This window comes from Amblyraja radiata, chromosome 2 (assembly GCF_010909765.2).
Source record: "Amblyraja radiata isolate CabotCenter1 chromosome 2, sAmbRad1.1.pri, whole genome shotgun sequence".
Taxonomy (NCBI): Eukaryota; Metazoa; Chordata; class Chondrichthyes; order Rajiformes; family Rajidae; genus Amblyraja; species Amblyraja radiata.
In genome coordinates this window covers 72,746,631-72,770,034 of record NC_045957.1, presented here as the reverse complement: position 1 = coordinate 72,770,034, position 23,404 = coordinate 72,746,631, and the positions used below count along the sequence as shown (strand labels likewise).

Genomic DNA, 23,404 nt, shown 5'->3' with positions numbered 1-23,404 from the left:
ATTATGCAAAACTCTTGATTAAATAGAATATGTCTCTTGTTTTATAAAGTGTTTTGTATTGCACCTTGTTCATTGTTCAACAGTAATAATGTTCAGTTGTGAATGTTAAATAAAATTGTCCAGGGAGGATATACAGTTACTTTATTATACTTTTTCACTTTGAAATATACATGATAATTAGGATGTTGAGATCTGTTAGATTATCATTGTTCAGCTTGAAGATTATTAGCAAAAGCTGCTTTTCAATGATGAGAGAGAAAAGGTTTATTATTCCATTTCTTAGAGCCTCAAGACTTAATGACATCTTTGACTCCTTATTTTAAATTCAAGGAATATTTGTTGTAGTTCCTTTTACTTTTTGTTAACTGAGAATTTGGTTTGTTTTCTTTTAGGAGGCTGTTAAACCTCTTGAGAAAAGAGCATTAAATTTCCTAGTGAATGAATATTTATTGAAGATTAATTACAAGCTCACCTCAATAACCTTTTCGGATGAAAATGACGATCAGGTAATATTTAGAATACTTATTACCAGGACTGCAGATCGACTATTTGTTTTTTTAATTATGAAGTAAAATACATCTTTAGGCAAATGTACTTCTTAAATAATATTCCTAATGGTACTGCTGATAGAATAATCAGTACATTTAAAAAATGCTAATATAAAAATGAATCAATCCAGCATGGCTTTAGTTTGAGGAAGATGAAGCATCAGCTGAGAGCAATATTAAGAAGCGGGTGGTAATTACACTGTCCCTTGACTTTAAAATGAGTATGGAACTTTAATTTCATTAGATAATAATCTTATTTGCGTGTAAATAAGAGCTTCACAATACCTCTGGACTTTCGATTAAGGAGATGAGACACAATTCAAGGTGTTGGCATCGCTGTGGATGAAAATTTATTTTCCGGCAATGAACATGCACTATATGATATGAATGTGTTCTTTGAAATTTCTGGTGGAAATTATTGATAAAAGTGTTATCGAAAGAAATGTCAAGTATATAAGTTCCGTTGGTATTTCTGATTTTCCATGTTTTTTGTGGGGACAGCTGTAGGGATCCAATTGTACAAAGGAAACACCTGTGACACATTGAAGGATAGGATAACATGGAGAAATTACTAATATACTAAATTGTACTGTAGCATTCTCAGAACTTAAGTTGTGTTTGAAGTAAATCTAAAATGAAGAACAGGGCTCTGAATGTGAAAGCATTCTACTTGAAGCAAAGGACATTGTGGGATTTTTTAGTTTGGATACAGCGTGGAAACAGGCCCTTCGGCCCACAGGGTCCGCACCGACCAGCGATCCCCGCATATTGACACTATCCTACACACACTAGGGACAATTTATATTTACCAAGCCAATTTACCTACAAACCCGTACTTCTTTGGAGTGAGAGGAAACCGAAGATCTCGGGGGAAACCCACGCAGGTCATGGGGAGAACGTACAAATTCCGTACAGCCAGCACCCGTAGTCAGGATCGAACCCGGGTCTCCGGCGCTGCAAACGTTGTAAGGCAGCAACTCTACCGCTGCGCCACCGTGCTGCAGCAGTGAAAGCAAACAGAAACTGGCTGTCTTTATGCAGGGTATGGAGAAAAAGTTGAACATAGGTCAATTACTGTAAAGGTGACAGCTTTCGCCAGTTTAGATGACAGAATAATATTGGTGTCGGGTATTAAAGGAGCAATAGGGATCACTATTTTGTTAATAGCTCTCAGGTCTTGGACAAAACTCCATTCATTACGTCTTCCCACTTTTGGGATTGGCAGAATAGGAGTATTACACGGGCTTTGCGTTTTCACTAATACTCCTTGTTGTAATAAATATATGATGACTGTAGCTATCCCTTATTCAGCCTCCGGGGTCAATCGATACTGTTTTAAACATGGCAAGGCAGCACCCTTTTTTAAAGGCACTTTATGTTCAGGGCTGATTACACTCGTCCCACATGATTCTTATGCTTTGCCCATAGTTCAGAGGGTACTTGGACCAGAGCCATTGGTAACCTTGATGGATCCTCAGTAGGCGGCTGTGGCTTTTCAAAAATAGTGACCCATTCCTTTCTGACCCATGTGATCTTTCCTTCTGTGTCATCAAAGAAGTCAATCTGGATCTCTCCTTTTACCATTGGCAACTTTAAAACATGAATTGACTGTTTGTCCTTCAGCCTTTTTATAATTTCTCCTATATCTTCTGCTGTTGCTGGAGGTCTAGTAGCTACGATCAAATGTGACTCAGAGTGTGTCTCCAATCTCAAATCTATCCCTTTGGTTTTGAGAGAGGTGGACCATTATTCCTAATCCGGGGACCCCAAAAAACAAATAAGGGGTCACTGTTAATTGTTCGAGTTTATTCTACCAGGGGAAGACTCTTTCCTGGTATCTGGGATTAGGGAGGCGCGTATATAATGCAGTGCAGTGTGTTCGCTTATGTTCTTGGTTGGTTTCAACAAGATACTGCAGCATAGATAACCTTGAGAATTTAACATCTTAGTTTTTCAATGAAGGCTCCAACAGTCCATCCAGAGACTCAATGTATGACATTCTAGCTGTGCTAAATTAGATAGATTAAAAACAGACCTTGCAGATCCAATCATTTGAACAGTTGTGTTCCATCATAACCTGTAATTTTCTACCTCACTTCCACAAGTACGATGTAAAGTGGTTCATGCATTCGTTAATATTTCCTTATGCCATGGAAGAATTCAGTCTGTGCCAGTCATAAAAGCAATTCAAATCCCCCTACTTTCCCCCACACACACGCACACCCCTTATTACCCTGTAATTATATATTTTAATGCATATTAACACCTCTTCTCACCTAATCCCCAGCTCTCCTATACCAGGAACAATTTAGTGGCCAGTTAAATAACCAGTGTGCCTTTGGAATGTGGGAGGATACCAGAGCACCCAAGGAAAACCCATGCAAAAACGGGAATAACATTCAGATTATTCCAGAATTAAACATATACGTCACTCACTGGAGCTATAAGACAGCTGTACTAACTGTAACACCATGGTGCCTATTCACCCTTGATTGAGTTAATTAACCGAAGCATATACATTGCCAAGAATTGCATCAGAGAAGGAAGAGTTCCCAGTTTAATGAAGCTGCTATCTAGTATATTTACACACAAAATGACTAAATCAGCATGGTAATGATTCAGCAGCTGGCAAACTGTACAACCCTCTTTCACTCTATTTTGAATGGGATAAACAATGGAGCAAATAAAAGGCAGGGAGAGAAACCAAGAACTTTCCACCTTCAACATTTGTGGCACAGAAACAAACTGAGGTTGAACATTTAACCAGAGAGAGAGAGAGAGGGAGAGTGTGCGTGCTTGTGACAAAATATTATTTTCAGGCTTTCAGCGTTACAATTTAAAAGAAAAGTAAAAATGACGGCTTATTAATGCGTGTTTTTGTTTGTAGAGCACAGAAATCTCAATATCACTTCTTATTCTTGCATTAGAATTCCAAGCTGGAATTTGTATTTTCTGATAGCAAATGGGGAAGTCGTATTGAAGTATCCTGCTCTTCGATTGTTGTTTCAAAGCATGAACCTGAACTATATAATTCTTCAGAAAACCTGAATTTTTTGGATTTGAACACATTCATTTCATAAAATGACCTTGAAATATTTTGACTGAGGGCCTGTCCCACTATCGCGAATTTTCAGCAACTGTCTTCGCCCTTCAAATTTTCCTCGATCAAACTGAGGCTGCGAGTATGCGGGAACTTCCCTCGAGCATGAAGGAGAGTTACAGTGACCTCCTAGGACCATGTGTCGATCATGCTGCGAGTTTGAGTCAAGCGCAAACTCTTCTAAACTCGCAAATTAAGTCCCCGCAGTGGGACAGGCCTTTAGTTGCTAGGTTACTCAGAAGATGAATTCTCAACCAGATTATTTTAAAATTAACATTGTAAACTTTAACAGTTTGTGAAATTTGAATGACACGTGCATAAATTTAACTCGTAATGAAATGAAATAAAGAGCTGAGTGAACTGCATTCAAATCTGGACCCTGTCATGCCTGGAACACTATAATGAGTTTGATTAAATTCAAAAGATTATTCATTCTCGGGTTTTCATTTTGAAATTGTTAAAACAAGATGACTTAATTTTTTTCTCTAGCACGTGGATCAGGAGACCATATGCCAGGATTTCCCTATTTTGTTGCAAGGTCTTCATGTATAACCTGAATTGGACATATTGTTACTTTTTTTTTATTGACAGGTATACTGAATGATTCTAAATACTTTTTTTCAATCCTTCAGGATTTTGAATTGTGGGATGATGTTGGATTGAACATTCCAAAACCTCCAGACTTGCTGCAAATGTACAGGGAATATGGGAGCCATGCAACTTCTTTGAAAGAAATGATAGACGTAGCAGTTGGAGTGGAGCCAATAGACTTGGAAGTGCTCCCGAATGGCAAAGAATCAGTTGCTTTGCAGCAACCACAAAAGGTAAGAAGTGCAAGCAAGCGTTAAAGCAATACTCTTCATCAATCCAAATTCAAATAGAAAATCTTTTCCTAGTAAATAATTATGATTGGGGTTCATAAAATGTAATAAAATAGAAGCATTCTTATTTTAGACCAGTTTAAAAAAAAAGTGATGATTTTCATATTTTCTTCCATATCGACCTAAATGTATGAAGGCATTAGATGTGTCCAATACTGTTAGCTATTGTCATTTAAAGTAACTTTGACTTAAAGCAATTAAAGTACAATGGACTTTCATGTAACAAATATACTTTTTTTTCATTACTATTTTCCGGAATTATTAATGAATACAGAAATTCCAACTCCATTCAAAGCATTATGTTTAGCTGAGTTGTCCTTGAAAGGACTATTCTCACTTCTACGATATCTCCATGGGCTATGACAATGTCCCATTTCCATGCTCAGAATGAATGTAATTTCTTAAAGTAGGAAATTTCTAACATGGGCTCTTTCCCAAGTGTAAGATAATTAATTCTGCATGTTAATGTATTGTAATTTTATTTCCAGCAGGCAAATATCGTGCAAGAACTCCAAGATCAACTTAGCACGTTAAACAATGAGAAACTGTTTCTTGCATCGCAAATCAGACAGCTCAAGAAGTATGTGCTAGTGTTAAAAAAAAAAAAATGTGACCTACATTATCTAATTCAGTTGAAGTGTACCTCAGCTAAAAAACACTTCAACAATTAGATTTTGGCCTCTGTTGGAGTGTTCAATACCATTTGCAAGAAAGCTACATTTAATGCATCAAATTCAATTGATTAAAATTTGTTGCTAGGTAAATACTGCACATTTGAGTCTCGTTTGGCAGTTACTCTTTGAATTTGTCAAGAGTAATTATTTTCATATATATCTTCATGTTGAAGCCAGCTGAATTTAACTACTGTATCTGTAAGATTCAAGTGTCTGTTTCTGTCATGAGCATAGTGCAGTTAATCCTCTCACTATTGTTGTGTCATTTGTTGTGAAATATTACTAGATTTTTAAATATTGTTTGTTCAATGATTCCATAGTTTTCGCAGGGGATGCTCAAGTTAAAAATGATTTGAGATAGAAAGGAAAGAAAGTATTGTGGATTTAATTGAACTTCTTTTAACTCTAACAGTGAAATACAAATGCTCAAGCAACAAAATTTGGCTGCCGTAGCAGCTGCACCCGAAAGCTCAGCCCTTCCACCATCCACATCACAACAAGTGCCTCAGATTAGACTAATGGACAGTGGGGAGTATCTGGATGTACGAAGCTTTGAAAATGATAGCTGCAATCCAGAGAAAGAAGAGATGAGCACTTCTTGCCCAACGGACACGAACACAGATTATAATATTCGCTCTATTGATCCCAGTACAATGACAACACTAATCTCACATGACAAAAAAGGAACTGAATTAACAACTGTCCTTTCTCATGGACCTGTACAGTTTGATAAGCCAAACAGGTTAGTCAATGTTGTACATATTACTAACAAGAATTTTTTTTTTTTTTCACTGAATAACAGGAGGTAGCACATGTCAATGTATTTATTGATGAGACCACACTTGAAGAACTTTGTGCATTTCTGGTCGCCTAGCTATCGGAAAGATGTCTTTAAGTTAGAAAGAGATTCACCAGGATGTTACCTGGGCTTGCGGGTTTGAGTTATAGGGAGAGGTTGAATAGGCTAGGAGTTTGGCCCATTGAACTGATTGAGGTGTACGAGATCATGAGGAGCATACATAAAGTGAATGCTCAGTCTTTTCCACAGGATAAAGGATTCTAATACTAAAGGGCGTATTTTTAAGACAAAAGGGGAAAGGGCCACTGGGGCAACATTTTCACTCATGGGGTATTCCATAAAGGATTTCTCTGGAATTAAATGGAATTCTCTTCCACAATGGGCAATACACTGGATGTTTTCAAGAGAGAGTTAGATTTAGCTCTTGGGGCTAAAGGGGTATGGGGAAAAGGCAGGAACGGGGTACTGATTTTAGATGATCAGCCATGATCATATTGAAAGGCTGATCGAATGGCCTACTCTTGCACCTATTTTTTTTCTCTATGTTTCTATATCTGGAATACAGAAGGAGATAGAATTATGACTTTTAAAACGCATTCGGGCAGATGTAGGGACAGAAAGTTTGGATCGCTATGGGGCCCAATGCACACAAATGGGCCGAGCCTAATTTGTTGACATGGACGAGATGGGCCCAAGGGCCTATTTCCATGCTGTACAGCTGCACGACTCAGACTGCCTTATCTTCCACCTTGCTTGCCATCTTCATTGTTAGGTTTTGATTGCTCTTCAATAGCTATATTTCAGGGTAGAGTTGTCAGAAGACCCAATATTTGTCGGTGTGCAAGGTCTAAGTTGAATAATACACCTGTAATACTATTGTAATTTATAGTATGCACTTGTTCTCTTTATAGGTCGTTATCACCCGCATTTCATCAAGCATTGTTATCTTTTTGCCGTATGGCCACTGACAGTCGTTTAGGAGTGGAGGTAACCTCTTGATTACAATTTGCACATCCTTATTACTATAAAACTGATCGTGGATGTGTGTGTGTATGTGTATTTATTTGTTTGTGTGATCATATCTACTGAAAGAAACGACGCACTGACGTGAACATTTTTACATATTCCGGTAGAGATTTACCTCCTGGAGTCAAAAATCAGCTTACCTGAAACTTTCGAGCTTTATTTCATATTGATGAAAATGTTCAAAAATTTCAAATAACTTAGAAAATAAATGAGCTGATGGCATCACAATGGGTCTGCTCACGTGGCCTGTGCGCACTGTTTTCCACGCGCATCCTTCTTCGCACTGTTTTTCTCATGCTGCGATTGACGTCACCCCCTTCGACTCGCAGTCCTTTTATCGCCCCACGCTCGCCGTGGCCCCGCCCCCGCTCGCAGCCAGCCCCACTCAGCCGGCCGTCAACCCTGCGCTCGGGGTCCTCTGGTCCACGACCGCCCGCGGCCTCCCTCGATTCCACGTCCACCCGCAGCCCTCTCTCTGTCTGCCCTCGAGCGAACCAACCCTGTGACGACCCCCCCGGGCTCTGGATTGAAGCCGCTGAACACTTGGTTCGTTTGGTTGACTCCTGCCCCGCTCCCCACTACCCTCCACTGTCCCTCTCTCTACCCCCCTCTCTCTCTTGCCGCACCTGCGAGTTGGGGGCTATGCATGAGTGGATAGGGCGGGGGATGGGGCAAAAGGAGTGAATTAATAATATTAATATAATATCAATGGGGGTGGTTAGTGTGTGTGTGGAGGGGGGATTGGTTAGTGAGTGTGTGTGTGTGGGTGGGTGGTTAGTGTATGTGTGTGACGCGCAGGCCGCCCCCTTCCCCCCGTAACCGCGTGTTGAGGGGACGGGACCCAATGGGTCCCCCTTTGTCTAGTTTATTATAAAACCTAAACAGAATCGTCCTTCTGTTTTATATTTGCTGTTGTACTGTCAGTCAACATGTGAATGCAAACTAATGCAGTTACTTTATACATGCAGTTATTTTTTTTTACCCCACATTGCATGCAGTTTCCCTGTTCCACACTCTGCTGAACCTTCACATATATTGCAGCTGGTGTAGAGATCTGACCAAGATCCAACAACAGCTATTAGATGACGGGGAAATTGGAAATTAAGTTGTCTGTCTAGCTACTCTTTCCTTTTAGCAACTTTCTTCAACTGACTTTCATTTCTCTTGCTCCCCATGGCTATCTGCAGATAATGTTATACAAATTGGGCCATGTGTGCTGATTTGTTTTAATAGATAATATTTAAAATCTGAAATTTCATAGCCTATGAAGGTGGACACTTGAAGGCAAACACCAAAAATAAACCATTGCTTCATTGTAAAGTGTCAATTGGAAGTAACAACGGTGCAATTAATGGAGCCACTGCCTCACAACACCAAATACATGGATTCAATCCTGACTTTGGTTGCAGTCTGTGTGGAGTTTGCATGTTGTCCCTGTTACCATATTAATTTCCTCCAGGTATTTTGATTGCCTCTAACAATCCATAGACATGTGAGTTGTTAGGTTAATTGGCCACTGTAACTTGCTCCTGGTATGCAGTGCATGATTTAAACAAAAATTGTTGGGGGGGAAGGTTAGTTGATAATGTTGGGGGAATAAAAATTAGATTAACATAATGGGTGTTTCATGATTCTGATGGACTTGATGGTCCAAAGGGCTGCATCCGTTGTACAGTATATCTTTATGTCACTCCATCACAGTACATGTGGGCATGCATTATGTGCTTCCACATGTTTGGTTTCCTCTGTTTTTCAGACATTGTTAGGTTTTTTAAGCAGGTTTTATAGTAAGTTATACTTAACACAAATCAGTGTTCAGATTTCTATTGCCGGTGTAATCTATTTTATTAGATACTGTGCACTTAAACCCCTGTCTCACGGTGCGAGTCCACCCACGAGTGATCCCGAAGTTAAAACAAATCAAACTCGTGGTAATCACGTAGAATTAATGTAGCGGGAACGTCGGAACTCGTGGACGTAACTTAGCGACTCGTAACGCTAACGGAAGGTACACGGGAAACCTGTTAACTCGTGAAAATCTTTCAACATGATGAAAGATTTCCACGAGTCAAATTTACTCTTGAAGTGAAAATTTTAAACTTTTAAACTCGTTGTAAGAAAGTAGTAGCCGGTGAGTTTACCGTGGTGACTCGTGAGTCTACCGTGGGTTTGGCCTGAGTGCCAGAAGTGAAATGTTGAAGATTAGTCATCACCAGAGAACTTGGATAGGTGACGTTTCGGGTCAGGACCCTTCAAACTTCAGACCCTTCTTTCACCCGATACGTCACCTGTCCAGGTTCTCCACAGATACTGCCTGACACGTTGAGTTACTCCAGCACTTTGTTTTTTTTCGTAAACCAGCTTCTGTAGTTCCTTGTGTTCCAAAATGTAATGCTTTATAAATGTCCAGAGATGCTGCCTGTTCCGCGGAGTTACTCCAGCACTTTGCGTCTGTCTCCCTGGAGACCTCGTTTCCCACGCAATGTGACATATACCGTGCATACATTGCCAACTGTTGTTTTGGCAGCAGCAACATAGTCTCCCAGTTAGCACACTCAGTGTTGCTGAGGCCTAGTCTATGTAGAGACAAGAAACTGCAGATGCTGGAATCATGATCATAAAACACACACAAAGTATTGGAGGAACTCACACATCGCTGGAGTAACTCAGGCAGCATCAGTGGAGGGAATGGACAGACGTTGATTCGGCTAGAAAAGAAGGGACCCGATCCGAAACGTTGCCTATCCATTCCCTCCACAGATGCTGCCTGACCCGCTGGCTTACTTCGAAATTTCGTGAGAGCATGTCATAGGAGCAGAATTAAGCCATTCGGCCCATTGAGTTGCTCCAACACTTTGTGTTTCGCTCAACATCTGTGGTCCCCCATGTCTCCATTTGACAGCTGGAAGAACTCAGCGGGTCATGGAGTCTGAAGAAGGACCGTGACCCGAAACCTCGCCTGCCCGTTTCCTTCCACCGATTTCATGTAGTCACTTTTCGATAAAACCCCACCGCCCCAGTTATTCCAAGTCTATTTAATTCCGCGTGTCTCCATTTCATTCATTAAGTCGCCGGTACTGTCACATCGTTCGTTTTCGGTCAATATAATGGAACAGTCTGAAGAAGGGCAATGATAGACACAAAAAGCTGGAGTAACTCAGCGGGACAGGCAGCATCTCTGGAGAGAAGGAATGGGTGATGTTTCGGGTCGAGACTCTTCGACAGACTGGTAAAGGAAACAAAAGATATAGATGATGATTTATTGTAGAGAGATAACGAACAATGCATGCAAAAAAGTAACAATGATAAAGGAAACAGACCATTGTTCGCTGTTCGTTGGGTGAAAACGAGCAGCTGGTGCGACTTGGTTTGAGGAGGGATAGACAGAGAGGGAATGCCAGGGTCACTTGAAGTGAGAGAAATCAATATTCATTCCACTGGGCTGTAAGCTGCCCAAGCGAAATATGAAATGCTGTTCCTCCAATTTGCATTTAGCCTCACTCTGACTGGAGGAGACCTTGGACAGAAAGGTCAGTGCGGGAATGGGTTGGCAAGTGTTTGGCAACCGGGAGATCAGGTAGGTCCAGGTAGCAACCGGGAGAGTCGCGATCCGAAATGTCACCCATTCCTTCTCTCCAGAGATGCTGTCTGACCCTCTGAGTTACTCCAGCTTTTGGTGTCTATTGTCGAGGTAAACCAGCATCTGCAGTTCCTTCCTACACAACAGAACAGTGCGAGGAGCGGTTAATGTTAGAGGCTGCTCACTAACCTCACTATGTTTACATCGTCCTCTCTAGCAATGAATAAATATCATTCGGTTACCGTATTATTGACTACAACCACCCGTTTAAAATGACTGCTCTTTAATTCTCAACCACTGGATATTTGTCTGGAAACATATTGCATGTTTTCGTTCAATTTTAATAGACTGAGGTGTTAAATCCGGCGCCACTTCTCAACAAACTAAACTACCTATAATTTAAATAGAGCATTTAGGATCGATAATAAAATTCCCAAGACAATTTCATATATATAATTCCAGCACCACTTAACACTGAGCTGTCCTTGATGTTTAAAGGGGCTGGCATCTGCCCTGATCTATTTGTTCGGATAAAACACTGTTTGAAATAATTTGAAGTTTTGAAATAAATCCTCGCAGCCTAATGTACACTTTGGGCTAAGATTTGATCCCTGCACAAAGCGCAATGTAAACGGAATGGAATCTCTATTAACATTCTGAGACTCTCTACATAATGGAAGTGATCACATTCGGCCCTTCGAGCCAGCATTGCCATTCAATATGATCATGTCCGATCATCCAAAATCAGTGCCCAGTTTCTGCTTAATCCCCATATCCCATGATTCCGTAACCCTATTTAAACATGGGAGGCTTTTTATAGTTTAAAAAAAAAAACTGCATTACATCATTTTTACCATGTAATGATTTTTCCACATCGTTGTTGGCTCAAGAGTAACTCGGGAGAGGAACTTGGTACATCGCAGAAATGAGAAGTAAAAGGAAAACTTAGAACTACACGTGGGAACTCGTTTAAACTCGTGAACATAAACTTGGAATCTCGTAGAAAACCACGAGTTTGATTTTTTCTTTCACTCGGGATCACTCGTGGGTGGACTCGCACCGTGAGACAGGGCCATTAGGTTGCCAGCATGTTGCTAATGAGGCTGAAGAGTTTCCATGTTGGACATTAGGTTCGCTGACCTGGTAGTTATTGTGGTCTTTTTACTTTCGCAATCTAGTTGTGAATTTCACACCAGCATCAGGTTCTTTCGTATTGCAAGATTTTCCAATACTCTTGAGTAACATGAACTTGGATGACTCCACAATACAACTCCCATGTCTAGAACTTCAGGTCAATTATTTCCCAAATTATAATAGTCAATGACGCCATCATTCCTGTGAATTTGTGCAAAGCCACAGATGATCCAAGAAGGGGAAATTGTCTCAGCTTCACGCTGAGTATGAATACTTTCCTCCTTAAATGCTGCAAAACATTACTCAATAGGGGAATTAGGTTTAAGCCTTAGTTATGGACGCATTGTGTGACCTTCTAGGGATTACACAAAGGTTTGCAATACAAGAAACTTAAGAATACATCTTCCAACCATTACAGACCTTTCTAATTGTGAAAAGGGAGAGACTTGAAGCATATTGAACAAATCAATCTTTATATGCATGAGTTCATTAGCTACATAGTTCTGAAAGAACACAGGTGTTTAATTGGAAACGTAAAACCACAGTTATTGTTATGTTAATTGAAGATTGGAAGTAGATCGATAGAACTGAAAACATGATTTATTATGCATTATTTTTACCCATTTATGATGGTTTGTATTTTTGGGAATCTTATAAATATGCAATAGGACGGTAATGATTTATTTTCTGTCTCTATAGGTTTCACGAATTGCAGATAGTGAACAGTGTGTGATGTTGATGTTGGGACGATGTCTTCCACACATAGTACCAAATGTGCTGCTAGCAAAACGAGAAGTAAGACGCAGTCTTTGTCTTCATTGCAATTCGTGAAATTTTAATACTTGGCATAATTTTGTTTTTCCGTTTAACAATTTCAAAATGTTGAGCACTTATTTTAGTTTAAAAAAAGACATTAGTTATATTTTGCCATATTCTTACATTGTACTTGCATCTCTGAACCTAGAGAATGGTTGTACATCTCTGCCAGGTGAGTTGATAAGACCTCAAGGTGTCCAAAAGTTTTTTTTTGCTGCTACTGCTATGTTTTCTTAAAACCAGGCTAACCTTTTTAATGTTATTAATTAATATTGTGATGTTTGCAATTGCAAGCATAAATTCTTAATTCAGCCTTATAATGAATAGATTTTGTGTTTTAAAAATTCTTATCTGTAACTTGCAGGGAAATTCTACCCCAGTGCATTTAACATTTCAATTATTTTGTATGACAACACTAATGCAGATAAGGTAAAATATGCATAAACCTAAATTTCTACTGTGTGTTAAGTAGGAAAAATGTATTTAAATAGCAATTCTCATAGGTTAATAACACTTTGGTGTAACGCTTGTTAAAACAAGAATTGAATTTCCTTCGAATTGTTATTTGAATCATATTTGTCTTTTCCCATTTCCTGGTGTAGTCTCCTTATCATGCAAACTAATCCACACCTTGCTCTCGTCACTCTTAACTAGCCTAAATAACTTCAATAACTCAACCTCAAACAGAGTTTCTGCTCCCTTATCTTTTCACCATTGGCTACTTCCACTGTCTCTTCTATCTACAGTCAAAATTATAATTCAGTGAGATACTATACTTAAGAAAAATACATCAAGTTCGTGTAACTTGGTGAGTCAGGCAGCATATCTAGATAACATGATTGTGCTTGCACATGTGCTATGCTTGTTTGAGGGGTGACAAGGAGATTTTAAGGATTCTTAAGAAAAATAAGCCTTGTTCTTTTCTCAAGGGATTGCTTTAGTTGATCTTTGTGCACAAACTGCAGGCTCAGCATACATCTAAAATGTCAGTTCATTGCTTCTAGGAAGTGTGTTGTTTTTACACTAAGTTGTACATAAAGCTATGTCCTGTATTGATAAATAAAGTTATGTACCTTTCAATGAAGCTTTCATAATATAATCTAGGACAAAATCTCCAGCTCTTCAAAAGGGAAAAATTAGCGTATAACATTACAGAATCATTCTTCGATGTAACACCGAATAACATTTGCGTGTCTCTATTGTAAATAGGTCTTTTGCTTTATGGCATTTGTACTTGTCAGTGCCAGATGAATGTTATATTTTTTTTTAAAGTAAAGTTACTAATAGTTTATGCTACATGCTTAACAAAATAAGGAGCATAACAGCTGTGCTGGTCTAACATGAAAATTCCCAATAGAGCCGGAAAATAATTTGTTGGAAATTGAACTGAGGTGTAGTGAAATTTCTTCTCTCAGAGGGCAGTCTGGAATCTCTGGAATTCTCTACAGTAAGGAGTAGTGGATGCAGATCATTCAATATATTTAAGATGGGGATAAATGAATATTTGAAAGATCGAGGAATCAATGGTTATTGTCAATTTAGTTTTTTCTCCCTGCAGCATAGGAAGCTCAGAGTGACCTTATGGACATGTATAAAATCATGTGGCATAGATAAGATATCCATAGTTTTTCCCCTTGGGTTGGGAGTCTAATGCTCGAGGGCATAGTTTAAGGCGCAAGGGGGGGGGGGGGGGGATTTAGAAGTGACCTGAAAAGCAATATTTTACATACCCAGTGTGTTGCATATGTGGAATGAGCTGCCAGAGGAGGTAGTAGGGGTGGGTACAATTAAAAGATACTTCAACGGATGCATGGGCATGAAAGATATGGGCCAGGTGCAGGCAAGTAGACGTGTTTTTGTGCTGTATGATTTGGTTAGAAGCAAACACGATGGACTGAACTACCAAGTGAGTATTTCCTCTGTCATGATAAATTAATAGTCATACAGCGTGGAAACAGGACCTTCGGCCCAACTTGCCCATGCCAAACAACATGCCCCATCTACACCTCTCCCACCTGCCTGCATTTGGGACATATCCTTCTAAACCTATCCTATCCATGTACCTGTCCAAATGTTTCTTAAATGGTGTGATAGTACCTGCCTGAACTACTTCCTCTGGCAGCTCGTTCCATACACCCACCACCCTTTGTGTAAAAAAAATAGCAAATTGCCCCTCGGGTTCAAATTAATCCTTCCCCTCTCACCTTAAACATATGATGAGTATTCGACGGCACTTAGCCTATACTCGCTGGAATTTATAAAGATGATGGTGAACCTCATTGAAATTTACTGAATAGTGAAATAGCTGCATAGTGTGGATGTGGAGAGGATGTTTCCACCAGTGGGAGAGACTAGAACCAGAGGCCATAACCTCAGAATAAAAGAACATGCCTTTAGAAAAGAGACGGGATGGAATTTCTATAGTCAGAGGATGGTGAACCTGTGGAATTCATTACCAGACTGCTGTGGAGGGAATTTTTAAGCCGGAGATTGATAGATACTTGATTGGTCAAGGTGTCGAGGGTTATGGGGAGAAGGTAGGAGAATGTGTTTGACAGGGAATGACAGACCAGCCATGATTGAATGGCAGAGCAGACTCGTGGGGCCGAATGGCCTACTCCTCCTATGAAATATGAACTTATGAAGCTTTCCTGAGCCCACCTGCCCCCCGATCAAGATCCTGCTGCAATATTTGGCAACCGCCTTCACTATAGCACCCTCTTTGGTGTCATCTGCAAACTTATTAATCATCCTTTGTACCTTATCATTCAAATCTTCGATATAAATTGCAAACAGCAATGGGCCCAGCACTGAGCCCTGAGTCACACCACTAGTCACAGGCCTCCAGTCTGAAAAACAACCGTCCACCATCACCCTCTGCTTCCTTCCATGAAGCCAATTTTCGATACAGTTGTGTAGGAAGGAACTGCAGTTGCTGGTTTAAACCGAAGACACAAATTGCTAGAGTAACTCAGCGGGACAGGCCGCATCTCTGGAGAGAATGAGACCCATCAGAGATGCTGCCTGTCCCGCTGAATTACTCCAGCATTTTGGGCCTATTTTCTATATTGTTATCTAGCTCTCCTTGGATCCCATGCAATCCAACTTTCCGGAGCAGCCTACCATGCAGAACCTTGTCAAATGCCTTGCTGAAATCCATATTTATACAACGTCTGCAACTCTGCCCTTAACAACCTTTTTGGTCAAATTTTCAAAAACTCGAAATCAGATTCACGAGACATGATATCCCACGTACAAAACCGTACTGACTATCCCTCAATCATCCCGTGTCCATCTAAATGCATGGTTATCTTATCCTTCAGAATACTCTCGAGTACTTACTAACCACAAATGTTGGACTCATTGGCCTGTAGTTCCCAGGCTCTCTCCTGCAGCCCTTGAATAGAGGCACAACATTTGCCACACTCAAGTGTTCCTGCACCTTGTCTGTATTTAATGATGACGCATAAATATCAGTCAGGGCACCTGCAGTTTCCTCTCTAGCTTCCCACAGTGTCATCGGAAATATCTGATCGGGCGTGGGAGATTTGTCGATCTCTATACGCACAAGGACCTTCAGCACCTCCTTGACAATAATACTGACTGCCCTCCATCCATTAGAAATTCTTTCATCCTGGTGGGATGAAACCGTACTGACTATTGATCCCAGCTGCCTACACCTGCCCCATGCCTCCTTATTCTTGACTTGAGCCTCAACTTCTCCCCTCATCAAAGCTTCCCTTTGCCCTCTTGCTTAGCCCTTCACTAACAGGAAAGTGCAAGTCCTGGGCTGTTCAGCTACTTTTTAAAAACATCCCACTTTCCAGACATTCCTTTTCCTTCAAACAACCTGCTCCATTCAACTTGAGCGAGTTCCTGTCTTGTACCTTCAAAGATGGCCTTGCCCCAATTTAGAATTTTAACTCGTGGGCCTGTCCTGTCTCTACCCTTAACTATCTTAAACCTAAGTGAACAGTGGTTGCTGGTCCCGACAGCCCCACACACGAACACTTCAACCACTTAGCCCTCCCAATTTCCTAGTTCTAGTGTTGCCCGCTCCCTTGTAGGGCCCACTACATATTGCTTGAGGAATCTTTCCTGAACACATTTGACAAATTCTGCCGTCTTTAAACCATTTGCACTATGACATTCCCAGTCAATAATGGGAAAGTTAAACTCCCCTCCTACAACAACTTTATTATTCCTGCAGCTGCCTGCAATCTCCAGGCATATTTACTGTTCAAATTCCTGTTGACTATTTGGAGGACTCCAGTACACTTCCACCAGAGATCATCCCTTTCTTATTTCTCGGGTCCACCCATGTAGCCTCGTTGGCTGAACCATCAGTAATGACATCTCTGACCACTGCCATGAAATATTCCTTAATCAATAAAGCAAACCATCCACTTTACCACAGAAGGCTGTGGAGGCCAAGTCAGTGGATATTTTTCTGGCAGAGATAGATAGCTTCTTGATCAGCCGTGAGTGAATGGCGGAGTAGCCTTGATGAGCCGAATGGCCAAATTCTACTACTATTCCTTATGACCTTTTACCCCCACCTCTATCTCTCCTGAAGCATCTGAACTCTGGAACATTAGGCTGCCAGTCCTGTCCCTCATTTAACCATGTTTCTGTAATGATTGCAACGTCCCAGTCGCACATACCTTTGCACACCCTGAGTTTATCTGCCTTGCCTGCCAGATCTTCGCATTAATATGAGTGCAATTTCTTCCTTGTTCCCAGCTTTATCTGTCCACCTGCCTTATTCTGTCCACTAAACTTTCTTTCCTCACCATCATTTTTGCCATCCAGACTTTCATCTGCCTTGTTTCTGCATAGGATCCCACCCCCCCCCCCCCCCCCCCTGTCAATCTAGTTTATACCCACCAGTGTAGACCAACAAACCTGTCTGCCAGGATTTTGGATCCCCTCCAATACTAACCAAACTATTTCACAGTGAGATTGATACATTTTGTGTATTTAAAGCAATTAAATGTGATAACTAAAGGAAACAAAAATGATAATATGTACAGTGCCCTCCATAATGTTTGGGACAAAGACTTATCATTTAGTTATTTGCCTCCACAATTTGAGATTTGTTATAGAAAAAGTCACATGTGGTTAAAGTACACATTGTCAGATTTTATTAAAGGGTATTTTTATACATTTTGGTTTCACCATGTAGAAATTACAGCAGTGTTTATAAATAGTCCCCACATTTCAGGGCACCATAATGTTTGATAAATGATGGTTCTTTGTCCCAAACATTATGGGGGGGCACGGTATGTAAGTCAAAAGAACTGGCAAATGCAATACATTTGACATCATTCCAGATTGCTGAAAATACAAAAAAATGAAATTGCAGGGGGTCCTGCCATAGTCTTGATATCATCCTTGAATCTGGAAATTGTTGTGCAAGGTTTTATGATGTTGAATGTCATGCCAAGAGAAAAAGGAAATAACAGGAGACCAAAAATCCACATACTTTTCTGACAATTTGAATAGTTTTCTTGAAATTTTTTTTTATTAATAAAGGAAATGCATTAGAAGTGTATGTACACCTTTAACAGGTGTTTTTAAATTTTCCCTCCACAATAAGCTTGTTAATAACTGTAATGTGAATGAGCATGTGTGATTCTTGGTAGGAGGGTGATTGAAAGACAGAAAACAATAGAGGTAACCGCTTTTAATACAGGTAAATAATTTGTGTTGTAGGGCTGAAATTAATTTGCAGGCAACTGTCAAGTAAGGATTGTGGCTAAACTGAACAAAGACTATCAATAGATTATGTGGATTCATAACATTAACTCCCATACTTTAAGATCAAAGTGCAAAGCTGCTAGAAATATGACATAAAACAGAAAATGCTGGAATTACTCAGCAGGATTGGCAGCATCTGTGAAGAAACGGTTAAGGTTTCATATTGACCTGAAACTTTAACTATGTTTCTCCCTCCACAGATGCTGCCTTCAATTGCTGCCAACATTCAGTTGGTATAATGTGGAGGAATGAGATGATTTACTTTGTGGGGAGGAATATGAAGATGAAATGCACCAAATGGTAAGACTTGGAATAGAGGAACTGAAAGCTTAAGCATGCAGAAATGTCGTGCATCAACTGAAATGTTAGCTGTAAATGTATATGTCTCAATGGGACTGCAGTTGCAAAGTATGACCAATGTCACTGAAATGCCCTGTAAGTTACTCCACCAAACAAATGTAAGTTACTAGAATTGGATTGGCATATCTGCAACTATTAAATGTTTATAACACTCCACATGTAATATCCACTTTTGCTGAAATGCTCTTGCTGTACTGCGATTTGCTATATCTTCCAATTTCAAAGAAAAAGATATTGCATCCTGTTGCACAGTTTTTGAAAAGAAGCAAACAAAATTCAAGAAATGCAACCATAGCCATTCAACCAGTGACCATGATCTGAACCTGATCATGAAACTATATTAGCTTTGTGTGCAAGGGAGAACTAGACAGTATTACAGGTTGAACACCAATTTTCCAGATTATCCTTTCTGGATTATCCGTTTTTCCGGACCAACGGAGGTCACGTGATAATGAAGTGACGATACACCCCTGTTCCACTAATGACACCCCTCCCCTATCTCTAAAACACCATAGAGTAGCAGAAAACAAAACAAATATAAAATGTGAATGGAATGTCCTGCTGCCCCAGCCCCGGCTTCCACTGTCTCCCTGGCCATTTAAAGCCCTGGCTTCCGACCCACTCACGACTTACAAGGTGCACCATCGAGCACCTCTCACCTGTTACTGTTTCTTGCTATTGGCAGTGGCTTTATCCGCTCCCCGCTCAACCTCCACCACTGGCTTCTCCTGTCTTCTGTCCAGTCGGCCTTTTTTCCCCTCCCCCACCGCCACCACCACAACCTCCTCCCCTGGAATCGACAGCATACTCCACCAGCAGCAATAGAGGGGTGGGAGCACCACGGTAACCTTTCCTAATTACAGTAGTAATAATAATAATAATAATAATAATAATATTTTATTGTCATTGCACATAAGCGCCACGAGATTTGGTATGCAGCTTCCATCCGATGTCATAACTTAAATAACTAATAAAATTTTGATTTAGATACCCCGAGAACATGGTTTGTAAAAAGAACATTACAACAGTAAAATAGTCAAAACAGTTCAAACAGACTAAAGTGCAGATGTGTTTGTGCGACGTGACTATCCGAGGGAGACAGTCCATGGGGGGTGGGGGGCACTCAGCAGGGCCGGTTCAGAGCCGCTATAGCTCTGGGAATGAAGCTGTTCCTGAGTCTGGAGGTTCGGGCGTAGAAGGCCTTGTAACGTCTGCCGGAGTAAACCCTCATTATAACAGACCGTAGAGGAGGGAGGGTGTCCGTTATGGCCGATGACTGCAGATATTGGTTAATAGAGAAAAGGACAGTGCTGGAGTAAGTCAGGGGCTCAGGATCTCTGGAGAACATGGATGGGTGACATTAGGACCCTTACTCAGACTAATTCAGTCAGCTGCGTTATTCCAGCACTTTGTGTCGTTTCACTTTAAAACTAGGTGCTATTACTAGCAATGTTACAAAATTTTGAGATTTTAAAAATCAAGTCTGCAATTTATCCCACCCGATAAAGCATAAAAAGAAGTTTAATTTGACACCTAATTCACTTTCATATCTTCAGTATTAAAAAAGTTATGGCCATTTTCATACTCGGAAATTAGCATCTTGTTCCCGATTTTCCATTGACTTAACACAAAAGCTGTGATCGTGGACAGTCAAAAGCCCATAACTTTCTTAAAAATTAAGAGAACTGAATGAATTTTTCAGTTATTATAGATTGAAGCATTCTGAATCAAATATAAAACATCTTACTTGGATGACCTGAAATTAAAACATATAATTCGTTAATTACCTAATTGTAGTTAATTCCAACATTGATCGTTGTGACGGAAATAGTAATAAACACCCAGACTGCCTTGAAAATTCAAAAATGTGATATTCTCATGATTAGAACTTTAATATAATTGTATTATATGCTGTAACTCCATAACAGATAGGTAAATAAATTACAATTTCTACCAATAGACCAAGTCTTTATGGAGAAGATCAGTTGCTAGCTGGTACAATCCTCAGATTGTAACCAATAAGCAACTCTGTACACATTGTTTTTCCTCAACTTTTCTATTTTGGCATTGTAAACTACAAGTTTTTGCTCTTCAAACCACGCATGACATGCCTTTCTGCCCACTAAGAATGTCCTGTAGATTCCATTTCTTAAGAAAATGATATATTTAACAAACAAAGTATCCAAATAACAAACTAATCCCATTCCCACAAGAATTAACAATATAACATGATTTTTAAATCTCACTGACATGAATTTATATGCCAGATGGAAGGAATTTAATGTTTAATTCCCATAATTTAATCTAGAAACATCCAAACAAATTATTATTTTTTTGCACAATACATGGGACTAAAACTGATATTTAGTGTAAAAATATTGACTATGGATAGACAATAACACAAAATATAGACGATTTAGATGCCCTTGTGACATGATTGTCCAAAAAAAAAGAGCATTTAAATCATCTTGCAAGTGGGTTTTTCTGGAACGTGATCGATTGGAACATTGCATTTGCAGTGAATTTGAACTCCATATTGGCAGGAAAAACACGTCCGGTTCGTATGGGGCCCAAATCACATTTTCGCAACGTAAAATTAGATTAGCCATCCCAAGAAGCAAGATTATATGTAAAATACACGATTTACCCTTTGTTTTGTCCCATTCTTGCGATCCGTCACGGTGTAGGCGTTGAGGACGTTAGAAGTTGCTTTTTATTTTAATCTAATTATTAAATTGTCTCGCGATTTAAAAAAAAAAAAAAACAGGAACGAAAGTCCGATCGATTTTTCTTCAGCAGCTAGCAGCCCGAGGAAACCCGCCTCCGACAGGCAGTAGAAAACTGGATTTTAATCCAACCCCCCCCCCCCCCTCTCAAAGGCGCCAAAGTCGCGCACACGACCAGTGGCAGAACTGCAGCGCCACTGAAGGTAAGTTTGTAACATCACTACTGTTTCCTTGCATCTCCCTCCTCCTCATCTGATGTCGCTGCCAAGGGGAGTATGTCATTCTCTCCGGGGGAGAAGGTGGAGGCGGCGGAGGTGGGGGGAAGAAGGTGACAGAAGAAACAGGTGGTGGTGGTTGAGCGGGGCAGCGGATAAAGCCATCGCCAAAACACAGCAGCAGTGAGAGGTGCTCGCTGGTGCACCTTGCTAGTCGGAAGTGGGGTCGGAAGCCAGAGCCGTAAACGAGCGGGTAGCAGGTGGGAACCCAGGATGGGTTGGCAGGTAATTTCATTCGCATTCAGTTTACCAAGTAATCTGTGGCAGCTCTGAATTTCAACTCTCATAATTTTGTGCAGATTATAGGGGCGTGCTGACCATCTGTTGCCGGAAAATAGTTGTTCAACCTGTAATAGACTTGCTGCAGTAAATTATCTGTGTGCATTAATTGAGATCATAATACACAATGGTGGAATTTTCAGCTGCAGCCTGAGTCGTACACCCTTTGTGAAATATCTTGTCTGACATGGATTGAAACTAATTCTCCAAGTACATTAAAAAAAATTTAGGCAACTACTTGTTGACGAATGCTTGTTGTAACATTATTGGATAACTTGGAATCATACTTAATTACACATTGGTTATGAACAGGGACTAACTTTTATCAGTTAACACATGAATTGACTGATACAATCATGAACGTCAGAAAAGGCACTCTCCATTCACAGCACGGTCTTGTGCACACATGTCCATGAGCACACACAGAGACATTTCCTAGAATCATTCAGTGTTGAACATTGGTTCCATTTGGGTGTTTTGTTCCTGTTTGGAGAGGGAGGTATGCACATGCCAACAATTAGTGATTTCAGGACACTTTAGTATTGCGGAATTGAGTTTATTACTATAATATTAGGAGTTCATGGAGGGGAACGTGCATTGTACCAAGTGTGAACAAGAGAAACTTTAATTCAAAAACACATTTTAATACAGTAAAACTAAACCTGCATGTTTGGAATTTTAGTGGTTTTTAGATTTTCTAAACTATTGGATGTTAGATTTTTAGATTTTCTAAACTATTCGATGTTATTCCTATTACGAAACCACCACTCTTTCAATTCACATTTTTTTAAATGTTACACAGTACTTTTTGTGGCTTTGATGTTTGCCACCAGATGGCACCAAAACTAATGGTTTTGGTAAAGATTTACACATGCATTTAACACCACAAACACATGGGTAGTGAAAAACAAATGGGGGAAATTTATCCTTTCATACAGATTATATCACAAATGCTAATTATCAATTATGCAATTAAGGAATCCCATTTAGTTTTTTCCTACCATATCCCCACCCCTAATTCTATCACTCACCTGCACAAGAGGCAATTCGCAATGTTTAAATAAACTATCAATTCGTAGATTTTTGGGATGGGGGGGGCGGGGGGGGCCTGAATGCTCGCACCGCTGCCTACAACTCGGGCCTGGCATCAGGAAACATGGACGTCTACAAGGCAGAGTCCTACCGACTGCGAAGATCGGTGAAGGACGCAAAGAGAAGGTACAGAGACAAGATGGAGTTACAGATGGAGCAGCAGGACACCAGAAGCCTGTGGCAGGGGCTACGGATTGTAACCAACTACCGGAGCACCCCTCCCTCATCCGCAAGTGTCGGCACCTCCCTAGCTGATGACCTGAACTCCTTTTACGCTCGTTTCGAGAGGGGCAACACCACTCCAGGTCTGCCGACTATCGACAATACCGCCAGCGGGCTGGCTACCGAAGCTGA

General features: G+C 40.3%; 1 protein-coding gene across 9 annotated transcripts in view; it reads left to right on the top strand.

The window, feature by feature from the left end:
- The window catches only part of relch (RAB11 binding and LisH domain, coiled-coil and HEAT repeat containing), a 127,288-nt gene that overhangs the window by 48,312 nt on the left and 55,572 nt on the right, over positions 1-23,404 (top strand). For 3 of the 9 annotated variants that reach the window (XR_004416640.1, XM_033048869.1, XM_033048878.1), the window contains exons 5-11: positions 393-506; positions 4,281-4,472; positions 5,018-5,109; positions 5,616-5,945; positions 6,914-6,989; positions 12,442-12,537; positions 12,707-12,730. Coding sequence is in view for 8 of the 9 variants with exons in the window: in XM_033048869.1 (XP_032904760.1) it covers positions 393-506; positions 4,281-4,472; positions 5,018-5,109; positions 5,616-5,945; positions 6,914-6,989; positions 12,442-12,537; positions 12,707-12,730 (924 nt within the window). In the remaining variant the exon portion in view is untranslated. Of the gene's footprint in view, positions 1-392; positions 507-4,280; positions 4,473-5,017; positions 5,110-5,615; positions 5,946-6,913; positions 6,990-12,441; positions 12,538-12,706; positions 12,731-18,518; positions 18,619-23,404 lie in introns of those variants that run through there. The other 6 variants (XM_033048898.1, XM_033048888.1, XM_033048905.1 and 3 more) reach the window with 4 other exon arrangements.